The 22,514-nt window shown below is 36.3% G+C and overlaps 1 protein-coding gene across 4 annotated transcripts in view; it reads right to left on the bottom strand.

The window, feature by feature from the left end:
* Positions 1 to 22,514, bottom strand: part of Adamtsl1 (ADAMTS like 1) — a 905,649-nt gene that overhangs the window by 173,234 nt on the left and 709,901 nt on the right. For 2 of the 4 annotated variants that reach the window (XM_048783906.1, XM_048783908.1), the window contains 4 exons: positions 12,052 to 12,102; positions 7,245 to 7,449; positions 5,880 to 6,027; positions 3,365 to 3,449 (listed from right to left, as the gene is read on the bottom strand). In XM_048783906.1, coding sequence (XP_048639863.1) covers positions 3,365 to 3,449; positions 5,880 to 6,027; positions 7,245 to 7,449; positions 12,052 to 12,102 — 489 coding nt within the window. The remainder of the gene's footprint in view (positions 1 to 3,364; positions 3,450 to 5,879; positions 6,028 to 7,244; positions 7,450 to 12,051; positions 12,103 to 22,514) is intronic. The other 2 variants (XM_048783907.1, XM_048783909.1) reach the window with 1 other exon arrangement.

The raw sequence follows: 22,514 nt of genomic DNA on the forward strand, positions 1-22,514 counted from the left end.
ATTCTACATCAGATAGGCTTCTTAAGAATACCAGCTGAATGGCTTCCTGTTCAATAAATTTTCTTTAAATGCCCTGGAGATCACTGTTTTATCATTTTTCCTCAAGAAATTAACTTTTCACAGGGGTCATAAGTGTTTAATGGCCTCGAAGTGGCAGTGATGTTTGTGCCCATGTCTCAACCAAGACTGAAAATAAAGGTAGAAAAAATAAGAGATGAGAACTCTGTCAATGATTCTTTTAGCTTCTGACAAATGAATATAAATGTACTACCACATTGTGATTTTGACCCACTATGAAATAAAAGTAATCTTTGAGGGGTTAAAAGCTATTCTCATATATTTTTCAGTTGAAAGAACCAGATGGGCTCAATCTGACATAGAAGTGATGTGTCCTAAATCTAACAACACTCTCATAGACTAGGCTACAGCTTCCTATGATAAATCTAGAAGCATTTTACCACCAGGTGACCCAACCTGAAAGATTATTTTAGTGATTCTAGGAGACCGATATCTGTATTCTTATATTCTGCATGGTGTTTAGTTTAGTGGAACCACAATGTCAGTGTATTCTTCTTTTCTATAAAGTTTCAATTATTTCTTGGCAATTCTGTTTTAGTCCTTTATCATAGTTTTCTTCTAAACATATCTTAGAGAGGTTTCTTTCCAACATATTTTTGGCTAGAGTGCTAACCAATCTTTTTCTTATATTTTGGGGTTACTAAAAGTATCTAGCACTCTATAAGGGTCTCTCCATATGCTAAAGACTTAAACATAGTGATTTTCCTGTTTTATTTAATGAGACAAGCTGTTGATAATATTTTCATTTTCCATATGGGCAAATAAATGATATTTGCTGCTTTTCTACAGAACTCTTCAATGTTTCTGGAGCTAATGCAAGAAATAATAGTTCTGGATCACTATTCCTGCTTCAGGGTAGCAGTTCAGAAATGACAGCCACAGCTTCTAAACATTACCATTTAATTTAAGCAATGTGAGTCTCTTCGGTGGTGGGGTGGGGGGTGAGAGGAATGACCTGCTGACAGTATATCATTTTTTTCATTATACTTTGGAGAGTAATTTAAGGCTACTACATACATCTAGAGACTGGTCCATGTGGTTTTAAAAACGAAGGAATTAAGACCATACAAAATTATATTTTTAAAATTCAGAATCAATTAAAAAATGTAACACTTAGGACCTTTCTTGGAGTTCAGTGCACTAAACATGTAAAAACTATTAAAATGTGGAAACCATATACCTTTCACTACATCATTCCACAGCTGGTATTTATTTCATTTTGGTATAAAAATAACTGTTGTTCTGAGCATAACTGTATATAGCTCCTTTATGCTGAACTAGCTCTCCAACTACAATCTACTTCAATTCAGATCAATCATACCATAATGGCAGTTCTATTACACCAAGAGTAAAGTTAAATGGTCTAATATATGGCTATAGTTCAATAGATAAAACTATGTGTTTAACTACTTCAGTGATTTTATTAAGATTAAAGTTAAACATAAATCATCTTAATCAGAATACCAGTGGAAAACACTCATTACAAAAAATGGGTGACCAAGGTCTACAGAATGCTTCTGCTGAAGTATTAAACTCCAGTTACAGCATTCATCTGAGATGTGTATACTAATGTTAAAGGAGTATAATTATAGATGCAAGATGTTTCCATTTATTTTCAGCTTTGTTCTATTATTTAACATGGGTCAGATGCAATGTTATAGATAAGATCATGTTTTAGACCGAATGCCAAATTATAATGCACAAGAGAGCAGATAGTTTAAGAAAAATAATACATGTTTGGTTTTAAACATATTGAAACAAAGAATACATATAAGGAGTAATCAGCTTCAAATACACAGCATCTTTCTGTGTCTTAAATAGGATCTTAGTGGATGAAGGAGTTAATGCCCTTCTAAAATGAGCTGCTCCCAGGAAAAAGAAGGTCTGTCAAACTAGGAAAAGGCAGGAGCAAGAGACATAAATGTGTAGCTTTCATATATTCATTGAAATATTGCACTATGTGATCTTTAACCACTGTATTTCCTCCAAAGTTCTGCCCTGGTTAGCTGCTTTTCTCATAGAATAGAAGTTGTTGCTGTAGTAACTTTATAGAACAGAAATAATTTGTTTTGCTTAGCTGTCCTTTTAAAGAAAAAAATGTATTACTTAATAAAGGCACTGTTTTTTTTTCTGTGAAATCAAGTGATTTAATACAATTTATTTTAAAATGAACTTTAGTTATTGAACAAATCTGTATTTTGAAATTCTTGTTGAATCTCTTGCTGTTTTGGGTGAGATTTATTTTGTGATCTGGAAAAAACATATCAGGCTTAGATTCAAACAAGATGAATCTGAGAAAATCATAAATTGTATTTGATGATACAGATTAGAGTGTTCATTTATATCTCTAGTAAATTTAAACTATGGGTTGATTTGAAAAACATTTCCTATCGAAAATGTGATACTATGAACTCTTGAAGGGTGGGTAACAGTTCTTATGTTCCCATGACTAACAGAGAACCCAGTACTTACATTAAATGAATTAATCTAGAAAATCTTCAACCTGAGAAATTGCTTTGGTCATAGTTGAAATTGGCCAATAAAATATATTTCCTTTTCTGTAAAAATAAGGCAGCAGACATGCCTATCGGTGTTTTCTAGTGAAATCAATATATAATTTATCAGTCCATCAACTAACTTGCTTTTCTTTCTTCTTCCTTATCTCTTCTTCTGATGCTACAGGCAAATCTGTGCCTGATGGCCTTATTAAACATCCTGCTTTGATAAGACTGAGCAGCTATGGGACCATGAACAAGTCGGGCAAAGATCAGGGTCTAAGGAAGCTACAAAACTCTCCTTTCCCTCATCTATATTTCATGAGTGAAAAAGGGTGAGCCCTTTCTTTTTTGGAGTGGCTATACTGCAAAGCTGAGAAATAAAGATAAGGGGACTGAAATGATGCCCAGACTTGCATATCTAATTATGTTGCATCATCAGATGCAAACGACTGGGCTTCCTCACTTTTGGCCTCTTGCCAAGAGAAGAGAGCTCAGATTTTGGAGACAAAGTCAAACAATTCACTGCATTTTTACTTCAGGCCAAACTGAACAGTACTTAGGTTCAGACAGGGTAGATAAAGAAAATTCTAAATTGCATTTGAATACAAAGTTTTGAGCAATGCTTTGAAAATGAAAAATCTCTGATTTTTCAAAAGTCAAACATCACTTCACCTTTGAGAAGACAATGACACTTGGGTCAGCACCCACGAGAGCCACAGACAGTGAAACACTGCTTTCTTTTAACCCATAAGCTTCAAAAGAAGAACTATTTGTGCTTTAGAACTTACGAGGGCTCTTCTGACACAGCAGCTCCCTCTTCTAGCTCTTGAGCTTGCTTGTACCACGGTAGCTTGGCCTCTACTGGAAGTTTCTCTGAGAATTGAGTGCATGCACATAAAAGAGAACCAGTCAGAACCAATCTGGGATTTCAGGGAAGTTCCTTGTTCTCATCAGTTTTTAGTTGTGTGCTATACCTCAAAACTTACTATGTTGGTAACTGCAACTAATGCTTTTAGGTGAATTGCTGTTTCTCATAATGGTTATATTAAGAAAAATGAAACTGGATTTTCAAAATATTAGTAATTTTAATCTCTGTGTACATGGTTCCCCGTTAGTACATTAAATAGCAAAGGAAAGTCCTTTTATTATGAAAGTCACAGCTTTAGGAACACTAGTTCAATATGCATATCAGGAATCATCAAACATTGTTTCATACCTTTAAAAATAAACACAAAACACAACATTTTTGTATTGTGGTATTTTCATTAAAATATTTCCTTTCCTTTTTGACCTTTGGCTATGTGTTATCTATGCCAATTATCAAAAGCTAACAATCTTGGCTTCTGTGAAATTCACAAAACATTGCTTTAGTTAGCTAACTTGTTCGGTACCACACCATGGGCTCACTGACAATTGGACGACATGCAGCTTTGAGCCCATAACCTGTAATTTGACTTGTTTCACCTGTTTATGTAATTTTGGCCAAACAACTCAGAACAAGCTTCCTAACTACTTCTTAGGGGAAAAGGTGGAGGGAAACAAAGAAGTAGGGAGGTTCTAACTGCTCCTATAGAAGTAACTGCCAAGATTCCCAACCTGACATATTCATTAGAGTCATTTATGGGCATATTCGCCTTTATAGTATGAGCCAGTCAAGCTCTATCACCATTTTATACCATATAATTGTAAAGATGAAAGAAATATGTCCATATATGCACTCGCCACAGAATTATATGGTATTTTAACAATATGTAGAGAGCCAGATTCACTGGTTAGTTGTGAAAATCTAGATTTTTTTTTCCCTGATCGTTAACGACAAACTACTTTTCTTTTTCTGAAGTAACTTGCTAAAGACAAGACTAGTAAATAATTGATCATTTGGGGTAGGTAGCATCGCTACTTGTCTTCTACATACATCTACTGCTTTGAGTCAGGAAATAAAGTGAGAAACAAAAATTGCCAAAGTCAAAAGGATTTGCTAATATGTGAAATCCAGCAACATGGAACCTGTATGTATATCACTTTACAACTCCCCTATCTATCCCAATTAAATGGCTTGATCAATTAAGCTATCTCTGACAGTGCAAACATCCTGCCTTTCACTGACCAAGGGTTCACTCTGGAACTAAGAGTGAGCTTGAAATACTTTACAGTTCACTTGGCTTGAGTCCTATCAGTTCACCTAGGGCCATTTCTCTAATATCTGAGGACACTAATGATGGTCAAAAGTTGAAGGTAACATTTGGAGAGCATTTACTCTATGTCAGGCATCAGGCTGAGCATCCTAGGTACATTATATCTCATTTATTCTCACATGGTCTCTAAGTGAGAGTGAGAGGAAATAAAACCTTCCCAATTTTACAGATGGAGAAACTAAGGCTCAGAGAAAGATGTAATTATTAAAAGTAATCAGGATTTTAGGATTTCTACTATGTGTTTGGCTTTTGGTTTCCTTTTACATCACTGATTTAGATTTCATGATGCTATGCATTCACATCAAAGGTATTATAAAGAGCTAGAATATGGCTGATTTTCACAGACATTTAGTGGCTTAAGAAATAAATTTAAAAAGGAATAGAAAAACATACTTAACATTCAAAATTATAAGAGTTTTATAGTGAAGAATCCTTTACATGTAAATGGTGTGTGACTTTAGATTTTCCTGCTTCATTAGCAGACTAGTAACAAAACTAGCACAAAAATCAGATTAGTATTCATGTTAAGCTGAAGGCCCAGTATGACTATAAGACAGTTTGCTCACTAAGAAGAACTTTTCTAAAATTTATTTCTTTAATTTATTAAATTTCTAGTATCTATTGAATTCTGATATATGTCAAATTTTCACTGAAAATATACTTCTGGAATTCAGTTTCATTTCAATGTTTAAATTTCCAATATAAAAGCAACAGTTTTCTGTTTCATCAGTTTGAAGTATGAGACTTCCCAAGGTATTTTGTACACAATTAGATTCCCTCCTTTGCTCTTAATAGCAAGAAATGTGGACAGTAAATTACACATATCTCTGTACAATCTGATCTCCTTTTATGCAGACATATCTGATATTTTTTGGCAACAGTCTTCAAACAACTTTATGACTTGGGAGATAATTGTATAAACAAATTGCTCTATGTAGTACTTAATAAAATTTAAAATCAAAACAATTTGAAAGGTTTAAAAAAAGAATCAAGCACATTTAGTAAAGTTTAAAAAAAAATCATTGTTAACAATACAATGGGATACTTAAAGGAGTTTAAAATGGCATCTGAATACATACAACAATTAGACCAGTAAAGAGCAGGTTACCTTTGGGCTTGTAGCAGGGAGTGGGTATGATGCATTCCTCTTTTATGTGGGGCTTTGTTTTGGGGCTGCAGCCTCCCGTGTGCATTCCTCGGTGGTCAATGCAGAGGACCACACGGTATCTGAGACCCTGGCCACATGTCACTGTGCACTGCAAAGAGATTTCAAGAGAGAAGAGACTCATAGGCAAAGCCTTGTTTCCTTTTCTTCACTTTGCACCTAAGGCTTTTTATATGAGGACTCCTTATATGAAGATTCCCGGAGGATTTAGACCACTTTTACCAGTCATGGGATCTTTGTTCTGTTTGGCTAATTGAGAGGAAGCTGGCTGAAAATTAAATCACTTTTGATTTCTTAGGTTTGGTTTCATCTGTCAGCAATCCTGAGGCACCCAGTGTGGGCAAAGTCTCAAATCAAGCACCAAAAAGGAGAAAACAAACTAAAATACAGTATTCTCAAGTTAAATTACCAACACTGCTTTTTATTTAGCAAATGACTGCAATGTCTAAAAATATAGGAAATGCTAGCTCTCATGTGGATATTAAACAATTTTAAACTGCCATCATGGCTAATTTAAATTGCAGTATGGCCAATCTAATTGATAATATTGAGATGAAAAAAAAATGTTTACAGGAACAGATTCAATGGCCAGATGTAGATAGCACCCCCAAAGGTTCTGCATGTCTAGCTGCATGTCTAGACACTGGAAGACATCACAGCTTTAACCTGCTCCCACAAAGCCATGAGGCTGAGTAAAGAATTCTGTTCATTTCTATGGATAAGGGCACAATGATTTAGTTCCACATCTATCTCCTATGCCATTTCCCTTTTCTATGAGCAGTTAGGAAACCCAGAATAACATAGGAGGCTTAATTATTGCAGGTTTCCTAATGTCTATAATTTTCTGGTTTTCATAGTCCAATTTATACTCCTTATTGCACTGTTTTCACTTTATCCACCCTCCAATGAATATTAGACACAGTTTTAATTTAATCCACTAGCCTCTTTTGAGATATAAATAGATTATAATAAATAAAGTTTAAAATCAAAACTCTAGTCTTCTGAGCTCTATCATCAGAGAAGCTTTCACAGATTTTAGGATCAGTCATTCAGCCTCAATGAATCTTGAACGGCACTGGTTTCCCCAACAGAGGGGACCAGAGGAGGCTTCTGTGAAGTAGCTCAAAAAAAAAAAAAGACATTAAAAATTAATTTGCTTTTGGTCATGCTGAATTGACAACATTTCTACTCCAGAAGCTAAGCTCTGGAGAGAAGGGTAGGGCCACACGGGGTTCCCAGTGGGGCATGATGGCGAGAGGGAAGAGTGGACTTATTCTCCTAATGAACAAAGAAAGAGGGCACAGTTACCGGAGACCACTCCTGTGCCAGCCATTTAGGGCAGTCAAAAATGTTGCAGGGCTGCACGATGGGCATCTTAGGGGTGTACATGCATTTCCACTCTTCCACTGAAGTCACATGCCCCTGGATGTCCTCCTCCACACAGGAAACTGCCCGGCTCTGGATGCCCCCCCCACACGAGGAGGAGCAGGCGGTCCACGGGGTGGCCTCCCACCTACAGAAGCAAGGGGAGTCATCAGGGCAGACATGCACATTGCCAAAGCTCCTCAGTGACCTGTCACACCAACCCCATTCCCTGGGCCTAGGATGGTGAGAGTCTCAGAGGCTATGGTCCACAGAACCAAAGACACCTACTGCCTACAATTTGAGGAATAGGAAACAAGGATTCAAAGTTGGCAAAAGTGCTCCATAAACCGTGAAGCTTTACTAAGAAATTACTGTTTAGGGAGCTGATTCCAGGATATCTGTGCTGACTGTAACCTACTCAAGAGATGAAGTTTAGTCCTCAGTCCTTCTTCCCATAGCTTCAAGATTTTATACATATATATTTATACATATATAGCATATCATATACATATTTAAGCTTATTTATTTTTTACCAAATCTCATAAAGTACATATGTCAAGAATAAGATGGATAACAAGTTCATACCAGTAGTTTGCTCCTGGACAAAATGCTTTTATTATATTTTACTTATTTATTTTGTGGAACTGGGGATTGAACCCAAGGGGGCTCTACCACTGAGCTACATCCTCAGCTCTTTTTATTTATTACTTTGAGTCAGGTGTCGCTAAATTGCAGAGGCTGGCCTCTAACTTGTAATACTCCTGTCTCAGACTCCTGAGTAGCTGGGATTATAGGTACTGTGCCTAGCTAAAATAATTTTATTTTCAAGATGATATTTTATTACTTCTGGGTACTTTTGACAGGAGAAACTCATAAAAGATCAACACAAGCAAAAGCTCCTTCCTTCTTGCTTCTGTATGTGTCAGTTTGGGCACGAAGATTCTGTACAATTTCGATGGTCAAATTGAGTCATTATCAAGCTGAGGAGGAAACTGTTCATACAAACCTCATCTACTTATTCTTTCACTGTTGGGGGATACTGGCAGTTAGAGTTCCTCAGGTAAAGAACTCCTAGAACAGTGACGAAGTTTGATTGAAAGGCTTATGGTGTCTGAATCTAAGAAATAGTTAACTAAGGTAGAAAATAACAACATTACCAATAACTTTTAAGAGAATTCCATTGATTTTTCAGAGCTCTACACAGTTCTGAAGTATGGGAAACAGAGGCAGAGAGAGATCTTTACCTAATTATTTTCTCTTCTCCTGTAGATTTACAGAATGTGGGATTTCTTACAACAGAAGCATTGGAATTGAATGAGCTTTTCTTTCTCTTATGTGTATTCTGCTTGCTGATGATGATTGCTATGGATCTTTAAAATTTCTCTTAAAAATATGAGAGATAATTTTAATGAGAGAGAAACAAAATGTCACCCAATTGTTCTACTTGAATAGTTAAGTTTGTTCCATGGAAAACTTTAATTATTCTGTAAGTAAGGTTTAATGTAGGTTGTGAACTTGACTTCTCTTCTGAAGGAGCCAGAATGATGTGTTTTTCTCAGTTAAGATGGTTTTCCACCACCTTTTCTCTGTGCTGTTCAAGTTTAGGCAATAATTGTCATCTCCACTGCCAATAGTCGAGATATGCTGCCAAATACAATATTTTCCTATGTGTTTTTACCCAGGAGACACCAAAGAAATGTCATTATGGGAAACTGAGGCCCTTTGTTTAACTCTTAGGAGACTTTTTAAAGTATGCCCTTTAAGAGAGGGAATAAAGCAAGCAGCTCTGCAGAAAGTTTATCATTCCAAAGGGTAAGACCAGTTCTCATTGTCTCCATGTAAATCCCTGAAAGGCCTCCGTTTGGTGGTGGATAGCAGGCCTGTCAGACTGAAGTCAGACTGAATATGAAAGTAAGTACATATTCATACGGGATTTGATCTGACAATTCAGAATGTGCTTTTTAATATATATATTTAACTTCTTAGGATGTTAAGATGCCATAAAAGAGCACATTTTCTAATTGGTACTCTAAAATCCCCAAATTTGATCCTTCTAAAGGGAGAGTGATTAATTTCTGTCTTACACTTGGACCTGATCATGGTATAACTTCACAAATAGAAATAAGTATCCTTTTCAATGTCAGTGAACCCCAAAAGAGAAATGAGGCTAATATTATTTTAAGAATTAATAGTATGGTTTCGGCATACAAATATAGTTCTGTATGTGAAACATTATCATATGAATCCTTGCATAATAATAGGGTTATATGGAACTCTAAAGCAAAATATGTTTGGGTATTTTAAAATATAATAAAAGCTGAGAAGGCATTAGTCAGGAGCTCTTAGAACAGTGACCAGGGTAAGCACTTGGAATAAAAGAAGACATATCCAAGAATCATTTCCTGGGATCTTGTCCTGGAAGAATGTTAAATGAGTTTGTACATCTTGTATTTTAACTCCATCAGCCTTTAATTCTTTTAAAAACACAATGTGTTTAGTTTAAGAAATTCTCAAAATTAAAACTTATATGAGCAGTAGAATATGTCAATTATGAATCAAGATAATTTATCAGAATACATTTTTGTGTTCAGATACATATAAAGTCAAAAACTGAAAGCAGGAAATAACAATCTAAAAATTCATAATGTTTTATATCTACACTTGTGGTCTTAAACCCACTTAAATACTTTAAACTACTAAAGCTTTCTGCCTTAATTAGTGGGTAGCTGCTATTTGAGAACCGGTTTTGAGACTTAAGTATTTTTATGAAATGAAAACACATTTGTAGAAATAGCTTCCAATTACTAGTACTTTGCCAGGAAACAGAATTTCTAACTTCAGAACTAGATCAGTAACAGAAGTTCAAGGGGGTAAGAAATAGTCTGTTTATTTTATTTGCTAATTGTCCTTTCCCACTGTGATACATGGACCTGCCAAATGTGTGCATAGGACATGGTACAAACCAACATGAAGGATCATTTCTATGTACCACTGGCCTTAAGGCATTTTGGGGAAAGGACAGTTCTATAAGAGATCAACTCTAACCTAAGAGAGGCATTAGTTATGCCAGAGAAATATAAACAAGAGAGATCATAGAAGATATGACAGAAATCTAGAAACTACCATTACAGGAAAAACAAAAACTTGATGTTGCTCATTTTTAACAGCCAACTTTGCCTTTATTTTAAAATGTATGACCTTCACACAAGCAGATGCATGTGTCCTATGAATGCTTGTTTTATAGATATGAAAATTGTAATAAAAGGAAATCTTGGTTCAATTAAATTGATCTTTGGATATTTTCATTAAATTATCAAGGAGAAGAAGAATTCTGGATCAAATCAGCAAAATGATAATCAAAGAGCATTTAAAGTCATTCATTATCTTTATTAATATAGTCAAAGGAAAGTGTGAGAAAACTAACTAATGAGGTAGCCATTTAGTAGAAGGACTGAGCAACAATAACTATATCTAGAATAAATCAAATCCCACATTCCTAGATGCTACTGTTAGGATGGTAAAGTGAGTCTTTTGCCAGTCGCTGAAGTATGTTAGTAGACACTGGATGACAACTTGCCCTGGTGTATATGTATTATATAAATATCTATGTGTGTATAGATATGTGTGGATACATATACATTAAATGGACATGAATGAGGATTTGTATAAATATATGTATTTATGTACCTGTGGTATGTGGATACAATTGTTGGGGAAAAAAATAGGAGAATGAAACATCACTGGGGAGTTAAACTAGATGATCTCCAGGGATCGCTATTTGGATACTAACTCACTAGGGATTTGGAGACCTTGATCAAACTTTGCTTTATTTTACAATTTAGAATACAATTATTTTCTAGGTTTGGCTAAATTTGGGACTTAGCAAACTACTGTAAATTATCCTAACTACTTCTAATCTGACTCTAACTCTTGGTTCTAAATAGCAGGACCAAATAAGCAAAGAAAATAGAGCAAATATCTATTTAAACCCAATTCTAATTTTTGCTATCTGTGGAGCTGTTTCCAATGCAACAAGCAATATACTCAGTACCTAGTATATTTTTCAGCATGTCCACTTTTCTGATAAAGATAACAAGTTCTTTTTAAATTTTTTAATTTACTTTCATTATTTTTTTTCTATTTTTGAAAAAAGACTGTACTTTAAAAAATAAACAATAGCACATTACATTTTATGCTTAGGGAAAAAAGTCACACAAATTGTTCTGAACAATAAGGTTAAGAAAAACTGCCCTTTGTGATTAATTATAATTTATTTAAAATAGAAAGAGGACATTTAAAGCAAGTATGCAGAAAAATACCACATCTTTAATTCTATATTGGTGGTGTGGTGATAATATTTTCAGCAGTGTTTGTTTCATAGTTAGCAACAGTGCTTTAATAACTAGAGTCCTACTGCAAAGGAGACATAGAAAAGGCAAAGCAAGTGAGAGAAAGGCATAACATTAACCCACATGATGTAGGTAATCAGGGTGAATTACTGTGCCCACTCCAAGGTAATATGATTTATCCTATCTTAACATGGGGTTTTGAATGACAAGGTTAAGGTCTGAGGAGGCCAGTGTTACTCAAAAGCAGAGCTCAGGAAGGACTGCAAAATATACCATCTACCATCTTATTTTTTTATACAAAAACACAGAATCTCTCTCTAGATTGTCTATATATACAAATATATAAAAGCATCAGAAGACTGATTTGCTAATTCTAACATCAGGATGATTGATTTACGTACCGAGGAAGGGGATGGTAGAGGTCATAAGGCATGATCTGCTTGTATCCGTCACTGTTAGGAACAATAATGCCAACCCTCTGAGTAGAAGGTACACACAATAAATAAACACTAAATGATTACATTATACAATTTTTATACAAATGCAAAACAACATTAATAAATCGTCTCTGAAAAAAACAACACTAAAACAATTCAATATCTTTGCGCTAGCATATGCTTTTGGATGGGGCAAATTCTTTAAAAGGATACCGTTTACTAAATTAGTTCTCAGATCCAAGCAGGAAATACCACTGGAAAGGGTGGTGGCAAGAAAAGTTGGCACCTCATCATTAACTATGACACAATAAGCTTGTAAATGTTCTTTAATCCCCCAAATTATACGTCCTATGAGGTCATTATTATCATCATCATCATTATTAATGGTACTTCCAGATGCTCAGCAAGCAATTAGAGTTACTGTCTCACTTCTGATGAAAGAGAAAGTAACTGAAGCATGAGAGTATGTACCTCAGAATTGACAACACTGCAGCATGTATGAGCAAATAAGTTTGTTCTCTTGGCAGATGTAAAGATTTTCCTAATACCTGGGAAATAGCCACTGGGATATTTCATAAAAAGAAGATAGGAATTATTAAACATAGTAGGTTTAATTATCAGCAAAAGCAAATTCACTACATAAAAAAAGCTATGAAAACTTTTCATACATATGAAAGGTTTTTTTTTGGCGGGGGGGTGGAGTCTATAAAGTGTTATATAGTGTTTTTATGGTGGTGGTTATGGTGGTTGTGATAGTTGTTAGTACATACCTAGTGCCTTGGAAACCTGTGAGGTTTAGAGACAGAATAGAGGCTAAAGGAGCCAAAAGAAATGACAGTATATTCTATGAGGTTAAAGGACGCACATGAAATTACCAGGCTGTATAGAAGCCATTAGTACTAGTAGATATTTTAAAAATACAATGGACACAGAGACGAGTATTATCAGAGATTTAAAAAATCCAGTTCAATTAAAGCCTCCAGTTGGTAAGACTGGGTCCTGGCTGAGGCCTGGTCTCCTAGCTTGTGGAGAATTGGTGACTTATGGAATCTGGATAAGAGGGTTAGTGCAACAAAGCCTCTCTCAAGAGTAGGAGATGAAAAGAGCTCAAAACAGACACAGAGCATGGTAGGGCATAAACCGGAGATGCTTCTTTCTCAATTGAAAAATGCCAGCAAGCTGCTCTTGTGAGCTACTGAAGTAACTCATGCATTCTGTCTGTATCCCTGGGATGGATGATGGAGATCTATCTATCTGTCTACCTACCTACTGCCTATCTATCTCTATCTATTGTCATCTTCAATATTAGAATGAACTGCTGCAGATCTCTGACAACTGATTTATCAGATGATGATATTTAAAACAGAGACAGTAACGTTGAAGGAGACAAGTTGAATTGAAGGAAGAAAGGGAATGGGGGGATTCACTGAATTCACACATATACATATATGTATTTCACATATTCAACATAAACGTTTATACTTCTATTTAAATAAATTAAGTCTTTTATTCTGACCCCATCCTCTGATAGAGGATGCTATGGTATGCTCTTTTCATATGGCTGGCAAACCTAAGTGTTTGAGTACAAAGAATGGGCTGGGCATACTATGGATCAGAAGGATAAAAACTATCACTGACTGGAAATCATGAAAGGTAAGGAGGGAAGAAAGAGGGACATAGAGGCTGCAGAGACTCTGAAGACATTGCTGGAACTCGAGGAGATACATGAGAGAAAATGAATTTATTTGAAAGAAAATAGAAAGCAAAGTTGTGAAGCAGACATCTATTCTCAAGAAAGAAAATCACTAGAGCACTAGTTCATATACTTTATTTGACATGACTAAATTTTATGTATTTATTTGTATGACTAATAATGTACTCTTTCTTAAAAATTTTTTTTAGTTGTCAAGAGGCCTTTGTTTTATTTATTTATATGTGGTGCTGAGAATCAAACCCAGAGCTTCACACATGCTAGGCAAGCGCTCTGCCACTGAGCCACAATCCCAGCCCCAGTAATTGCACTCTTTTGTACAATGAAATGTGTGTGTGTGTGTGTGTGTGCATGTGCGCATGCGTGCATGTATGTATGTTTATTACTCTTACATAGCAATGTTCATGAAACAGGATGCCACCTTTGGGCATGCTCAAAATCCCATGGAGCTCTAATACAAGCATGAAATGAATACCATATTAAACTTTTGTTTCTGTTTTTAGAGTTAAACATCCCACTCTTTTCTTCCTTCATCTGATAGACAAGAAATTGGATGAAAGCCTAATCCTGCCTTTTGTTAGAATCATGTGATTGCTTTCTAATAATGCTACATATAGTAATTAAGGGAGTTGTCTTTCTAAAAAGACTATATTTTAAAGAACACCAACTTCTCAAGGTTCTTAGAAGAACCTTGGACATATGCTGCTATCTAAAGGCAGTCAATCAAGAAATAAATCAAATTGACTTTGAAGTTATATTTTGCCTGACCCTAGTATCTTTATTCATGCCTATATCAATTTTTAAATGCACAAGTACATACCATTACCTTCTCTCCTGAAAAAATTTATGGCTATAATTTGTCATCTTCAATATTAAAATGAACTGCTACAGGGCTCTGTCAATTGATTTATCAGCTGATGATGTTTAAAATGGAGACGGTAACATTGAAGGAGACAAGTTGAACAGAAGAAAGGAAGGGAATAAATGGAGGAGTTCACTGAATTCAAGATGTTGGGCTTTGCTTTGGACTGATTTAGAAATTATGTTTTTGTTTGAAAAAGGAACTTTCAACCTGGATTCAGCAAAACTGTAGCTATATTTGTCTTTCTATGGCATGGGTCATGGTGAAGACTCATAAAATGACTCCATGGCACCTGTGAAAACAGAAAGATATCAAAACAATGGTGCTCTGTCCAGTTCTACTATTGCATATTTGTGTGCATGGGCTCTGCTCTCTCCTGGGGCTGGTGCCACGGCCTTGGCCTTTCACTACACTGTCACAGAACGGGAGGCAATTTTGTCTAAACTTAACTTCCTACAGTTTACCTTCAAGACACTTTGTTTTTTTTTCCCTTGGGCAAAGTGCATATCACAAAAAAAAAAAAAAAAAACGATAAAATATCGATTTAGGGACTTGAAGAAATTCTCTATGTTTAGGTTTTGATTGTGTGTGTGTGTTTTTGTGTGCTGGCATCCAGACATGTGTCAGAATGTGTGAGGAATGGTGAAATAGGCAAATGATTTTTAAGAATTTTTATAAAAGGAAGATATAAGAAGTAGTTGTCTTGTGGGTAGGCCTTTTGGGTCCCCAGGTCTTAACTACCTGACCACTCATGGGCTTGTGCACCGAGCACTGGCCTGACTCCACCTAAAACTCCCAGCCTTAGGGACTATATTCGTAAGACGGGAAGGCCACCATTCTGGAGGAATGTGATACATCTCAGTTCATCTTCTCCAAGTACATGTCCCACCAAATTTTCAGATGACAGGTGAATGCTTTAATGGTATTGGAGGTTTATATAATGCAATATCATGTGGCACATAAACAAAATTTTCAAAACATTTTTAATCATGTGGGAAATGCTCAGAAGTAATGGCAACTGAAAGAACTTGAATATAAAATAAAGTGTAAAATACCACCCACCATACTAGAAAATATGTGTGTTCATATATCATATAATCATTTTTATAAATGATTTTGTGTATGTATGCACCATGTGTGTACACACGTATACATACATGTACGTGTGTGTGTGTGTGTGTGTGACTCTTGCACATATAGTAGAAAAACATCTCACAACAGTCATGTGTTCCTGGTGGTTGGATTATGGGTAATTTTTGCTTGTTTTTTTTTTTGTTTTTCTATTTCCCAAGTTTTTGAGTACTGTAAATAACTTTAATGATCTCAGCAATTGGAATATTCAATATGATAAAATTCAACTTAAAAAAGAAGAAAGGAACATCTGGACTTATGAGGTCATCACCTCAACTTTCACATGTCACTTAAAGATTATTGAGTCTGCACAGAAACGATCCAAGAAGCTCCTTTAGAACAATATCCCTGACTTTAAAAATGAAGCCAAGATTAGCTCACTGTACTCATTTGTGGAATTTATACATTGTGACGAATCTTCTCTCTTTGAGAAAAGTCCTAATGTAACTAACCACATGGGCACCTAATTTATGCATGGGGGGGCTTTTTATCAGGAAATGAATTATAAGGAGACCCTTTCAGAGACAGCAAGTGCTTGTGTCTTCCCCTGAGCTGCATCCCTCACTCCTGACTTCCTGACCTCCTCATGTGCTTTAGGCTTTTTGAGATCAGTGTGTCCCGGAAAATTCATTATCTTCCTCTGTAAACTGTGTCCTCTTCCTGCCATCACTGTTCTATTCAGGGCACTGCCACTCTCCCACCACCCCACACACTCTGGGACACCTTTGCTCCTTTTTTTTTCCCTACAAGTGCCCAGTTCTTTAGTCACTCTGGCACAGCAAGGTTCACCAAGTGCATTTTTCTGACAGCTGTACCCTTTCACACCAGCCTCCTGACATCTCTCTATCTGTAGGAGTTGACTTCTCTTTTCCAGCCGACTCACTGCTGTCCTACTGATATTTTATTTCCCAACTCAAAAGCCTTAAGTGGCTCCACAAGGCCCAGTAAAATTTCTTAGTTAAATGCTATCTTTTCTAAAATCTTGCCTTATTCTCTCTCAACATCTAGCCAGAAATTCCCTCTCCCTCTTTCAAATATCCATAACACTAAATCTGCTTATCACTCTTAACTATCTATTAACTTCAATCTATGCATAAGTCTTTTGTTCTTTTAATGCCATAGTACAGAATTCATAACTCTCTGACAGTGCTGTGCACACAGGCAAGAAGCAAGCATTCATCGAAGGATACTGTGTCATTGGTGAGTAGATGCAAAGGCAGGCAATATGGCTATCACCCAGAATGAAAACTAAAACAAAACAAAGAATTCAAATAAGGTTCAAACACAGGCTGATGTTAGGCAGAGAAAGGAGAAAGTCCTGCCAGCCATGCTTCAGCCTTCTCACCTAACTCTGAATCTTCCCACTGGGGATATCCCTGGAGTAAAACCATGAAAGCTTTATTAAAACCTCTTCCCTTTCTTCTTCCTGTGACTTGCAGATATTATGCTGCTGTGTAACTGTGTAACTCAGCTTCCCACGGGTAGGGCTGGGGCCAGATTCTAGTTGATTCACCTTTCCCTTTGCCATAGCACTAAGCACAAAGCCTGGCACAACACAGGATAGGTAGTACATTAAAAAAAAAAAAAGAATAAAATTATGGGTGAAAGAGGGAATTTTGGCACAGACAAGGGTGTTGCACCTTCTCTAGGTGACTCCAGGGCATAGAAACCAACTTCTTCCTAAGCAACATTTCAGAATGGTATGGGGAATGTGACAAGGGACAAAAGCACTCTTCCTTTTTATGAGCATAAAGGATCATGGCACAAAGAGGGAAGGACACTTGAGAAGCTGGGAGATGTAAGGTCAGTACTCTGTTCCTTTCCATGTAACCTTGAGGACCTTACTTGTGGACTTTTGCTCACATCTGAACATTTTCTCTGATCTTCTGCAAAATCCAAGTGTTGGATGAAGTCAGAAGTTTTAAGATGATGTAAGAACACTTGCCTGGAAACTCCTATTGGACTCCATCTTACCTTTCCTTTTTTTTAGTGGCTCTGAGGGGAGAACTCAAGAGTTCTATGGCCCATAGCTCAAAACCGACTGAACTGAAATAATAATCTCAGAATCCCTCCTCCTCTAACACTTGGCAACAACTCATCCTGAAGCAGAATAAGTGTTTCTAATATTTATACTGGTATTTGGAATCCAGTAAATGAGAAAAGGTTTTATAAACAGTTTCCAATTTTTTCAACCCTGGTAACGGGCAAGCAACATTCATTTACCTGGACTGCACTGAACCTGGACCCGAAGGAGTCTGCTTCATTGTCAAATTCTTTAAACATTTTCTTAGACACAAATTTATTTTCTACTAGAAAACTAAACTGTTGTTGGGTGTGGTGGCACACACCTATAATCCAAGCTGAGGTAGGAAGATCACAAGTTCAAAGCCAGCCTCAGCAACTTAGCAAGGCTCTAAGCAACTTACTGAGAGCTTGTCTCAAAATAAAAAACTGAAAAATGGTCTAGGGATAATGTTTAATGGTTAAGCACCCTGAGTTCAGTCCCTGGTACAAACAAACAAACAAAAAACAAACAAAAAATCTCCTAGAGAGTATTATTTTGAGCAAGTCATTAAAAATTGTCCTCACCTCTCCATTTTTGGAGTTCAACATTCTTGGTATTAATGAATACAATCTCTGAGTTGTTTAAATCGTTGGGACTAATATTTCTTTGGATTTTGTTTACCTCTTCCTGTACTAAATAATTTGGACATTGTTTGATATGAGTAAACACCAGCATTTGTTTTGATATGAAAGAAGCTTGCTTAACCTAGATATGAAGTCGATTCAAACATCCACACTTCATATTGAAAAAAGTTTGCATTTCTGCCCTGGCTGTGGGAATCTATATTGCAACTGAACCCAAATTCACAGGTTGCTGAAGGCATTGTGCAGAATAATGGTGTCTGTGGGATATGAAGGCATATGTGCTACACTGGGGGGGTCAGGTTCCCTGTATTCATTTGGGGACTGGGAGCACTTAGGTCCACTTCCCAGTTTGCTTTTGCTCACCCCAAATTGGGACAGGTCACTTAACCTCTCTGAGTTTCAGTTTTTTCATCTGCAAGACAGATGACAATCTCCGGTTTGTCAACTTTTTTGGATTGTAAAACTAACAGGAGATAATGGATGTGAAGCACCTTATAAACTTCAGTAGAAGTGACATTATGCGAGTCATTTTACCAGTTTTGAGCCTCGATTTAGTAATGATAGCTGAGATATACTGAGGGCTTGACACCTTAGTAAGATCTTTATATGCATTATTTCACTGAATCCTCACTGTTACTCTTTGATAGAAACATTATATTCATTTTACATATGGCAAAAATTAGGCCTAGAGACATTAAGCAGACATTAACTTAGCTAGTTAATTCACATAACTAAAAACTGATAGAACAAAGTTAAAAATGAGGATGATGACAATACCTATTCTATGCACTCACAAGCTAATTACAAGAATCACAAAAATAATTATAGATTTTTAAGACTTTAAAATGTAATATAAGAAGTGATCTTTCTCCCTGTGATGAGCTGGCTTGGTAGAAAAATTGAATTGCCTTCATAACTGACTTATTGTTGATTATCAGTAAGTGTGGAAAGGATATGCTCATGCATTCTAAAAAGCACCAGAACTCTGCTTCATTTATCTTGTTATAAATAATGCATGAAATGGAAATAAGATTTCATGGTGGTTTTTCTTATTGCTTTCTCAGCAGCTGCTCAGAACAGTAGGTTTAAATGAGACTCACCAGAAGGAAGGAAGGTGATACTTTTCTAAGTCATTTACCTACTGTAATAAAATTAGATATTACATGACCTCCACGAGGAAATCATTTTATTGCACATTAATTCTTAAATAAGTCAACCATTTTCTAGTTCTTACATTGAAGTTTTCCTTTTTGGAGACATACATGGAGTAGATCCTGTGGGAATTAAATGCCAATGCCTCACAACTTATTAAATGAGGTTATCAAACACTTGTGAACTGAGGTTTTGAATTATCCTAATTTCTCCTGATTTCACTTTAAAATCTCATTTACTTTCAAGATGATATTTTCCTGGGAATTTTGTCTCTTGTTACAACTACACTTCTGGACTCAGAGAATTCCAGAATTCCATCTTTTCCTTTCATGGATGAGAAAGCTGATTTCTGGAGAGTTTAGGAGTTTCTCTGAGGTAACATCAACATCATCATAGCCATGATCTTAGTCATAATAGCTCCAACAACCAACATTTATTGAGTGCTTATCATGTGTCAGGCACTCCACTAATCTCTTTAAATGTGTTATGCCATGACAACTTTATGAGGTAAGTACTGCTATTATCCTCACTTCAGAGGATGAAAACACTGAGGCTTAGTGAGAATAAGTAATTTGCCAAAGGCTACTACTCAACTAGTAAGTGACAGAGCCAGGATCTTAAGCCAGCCTGTTTTATTCCAGAGCTCCCACTCCTGACTACCTGGCTATATTGCTGTTGACTGGTTGGTCATCAAGTTAGCATGAGGATTCAGGTTTTTACATGCCTACTACATGAAACACCTCTCTTGATGCAGAATATTTCTTTGTAGTTACATTGGTATTCAATTCTGAGACTTGGTTTTTTTTTGCAATTTGGTGCCTAGCCAGAAATAATTCATGAATTTACTATCAAACTAAATGGAACTGTAGCCCCCTCCTGCAATCCACTTGAACTCACCAGAACTGCCACTAGAGTATACAAGTTTGGACATTTGCTTAGGACTATCGGTCCAAATTCTTTGAGGGAAGGGCAAATCTGGATGCAGCTCCAGCTAGGAGCAGATATGTTTGCTAGTGATTGTGACTATGGTAGTGTGGTGAGTGACAGCTTTTCGACTTGTCAAAGCCTTGCCGATTTAAGCCCCCTTCGTAACTGCCTTGGCAGGAAAATTAAAGGTCTGTGCCAAACAAATCTGCAAAGGTGGTTCTCTGATCTTCTCCGGGAGTCTTGCACATTGCCCCCTTCCCCCAACAGCTTTAACAGTCCTACCCATCTCATAGACTATGATACGTAAAGCCAAATGTTGCACGTTCCGCATCTGAAGCTGGTCTGAAAACATAAGGTGCTTATTAGCTGAATTAAAATGACGCCTTTTTAGTTGACGCTGAACCGTAGACATACACTTTGAGGCTTTCTGGCTACATGATTGACTTGACCTTTCACCCAAAGATAAAAATGGCACAGATTGCTGCACATTTTTTTTTAAAAAAGCTTCTCTTGGTGTAACATAGAAGCCATGATTATAACATGGTAGGCGTATGAGAGGAGTTCACATTAGTTCCCCTAGTTACATGGGAAAGGACCCACTAACATAGTGTTAAAAGTACAAAATAGAAAACTAAATATGCAGCAGATTCCTGATAAACCGGAAGCATATGTCTCTGGACTTCTGGGAATCCCCAAGTCTGGACTACTTCTTGAACATATGATAAGAATGCATAGAGAGTATGACAGCCTTAGTGATGTCATAGCTCTGGGTTGCCAATGAAAAAGTATTAGTAATTTTAGCTAAAAGTCATTAAATCTTTATACTTCATTTTCTCTTTACTTCCCTTATAAGCCTCGAGTATTGGCTCCCTTTTCAAGACTACTTTTGGCTAGGAAACTAAGTATTTTTATCACTTCATAAAAATAACTGCATAAATGTCACCAGCAAAGAGCCACAAAGTCCCCTTGGGATGAAACTCCTGGGCAGCTAGCTAAGCTCAGTGTTGGTCTCGCAGGGCAGCTGACTCAAATCCCTGCCTCAGAAAAAGGTCAAGTTATGACATGTCATGGCCATTCCAGCTTACCTTTCACAGAGTGGAAACATTAATCAAAATCTTGGGATTCAGGTGTCTATTATGTGGAGTATGAGCTAGAGATAAGACTGGAAAGAAACAGCAAAAGAACTAACATGGCTATTTATGATTATTAGTGAGTTCTATTGTTTTTATTATAGCCTTTTAACTCATCAGTGTTTCCAAGTTAGCACTGAGAATCAGGAAAAAGCCAGGAAAACATAAAAGTTATTTTGATAAGAACAGGCAAGATGTCAATCATCTCTTTCACCTCAAGAATCAATGGATGGACTAAATTATAACCATGGCAGCTGTTGGATGTCATGCGTAAGTGTAAGAAAGGGAAATAATTGGGACAGAGAAAGGAACAACAACAACAATAACAACAACAACAACAACAAAAAAACAAGATGGAAAAGCAAAGAAAAAAGGAGGAGAATGAGAACCCAAACCTGACAAATGGTAAGATGGAAAGATGGAGAAATGCCTCTATTTATTCTAGAGATTCTTCATGCCAATGTGATCTGTGCCTAACTCAGATCTCTATGACTTAGGACAATTCCCAGTTGTTCATATATTTAAGAGATTTGTGAACTTCCTAAAACTAAAATATTGACTGATACTTAACAAACTTAATGAATATTCAGTTTGAAGTTAGAAGGGGCCATGGACACAAGAACAAGCAGTTATTTAAAAAACATTTTGGCATTCTGTTATTGAAAGGCTTTATGTTATGCATAAGACCACAGTATGGAAATTTGACACCAATGGTATGTACTACTAAAATTTGATAAATGGTTTAAAATACAACATTTACTTATTATAAAGCAAAATAATGAGAACTATGAAGCTATTTTGGTAAACACAAAAAAATGAGAATCAGGGATATGCTACTGATATTCATAGACAGTTTATTTCTGCT

The sequence above is a fragment of the Marmota marmota genome, unplaced genomic scaffold (assembly GCF_001458135.2).
Source record: "Marmota marmota marmota unplaced genomic scaffold, marMar, whole genome shotgun sequence".
Lineage (NCBI taxonomy): Eukaryota > Metazoa > Chordata > Mammalia > Rodentia > Sciuridae > Marmota > Marmota marmota.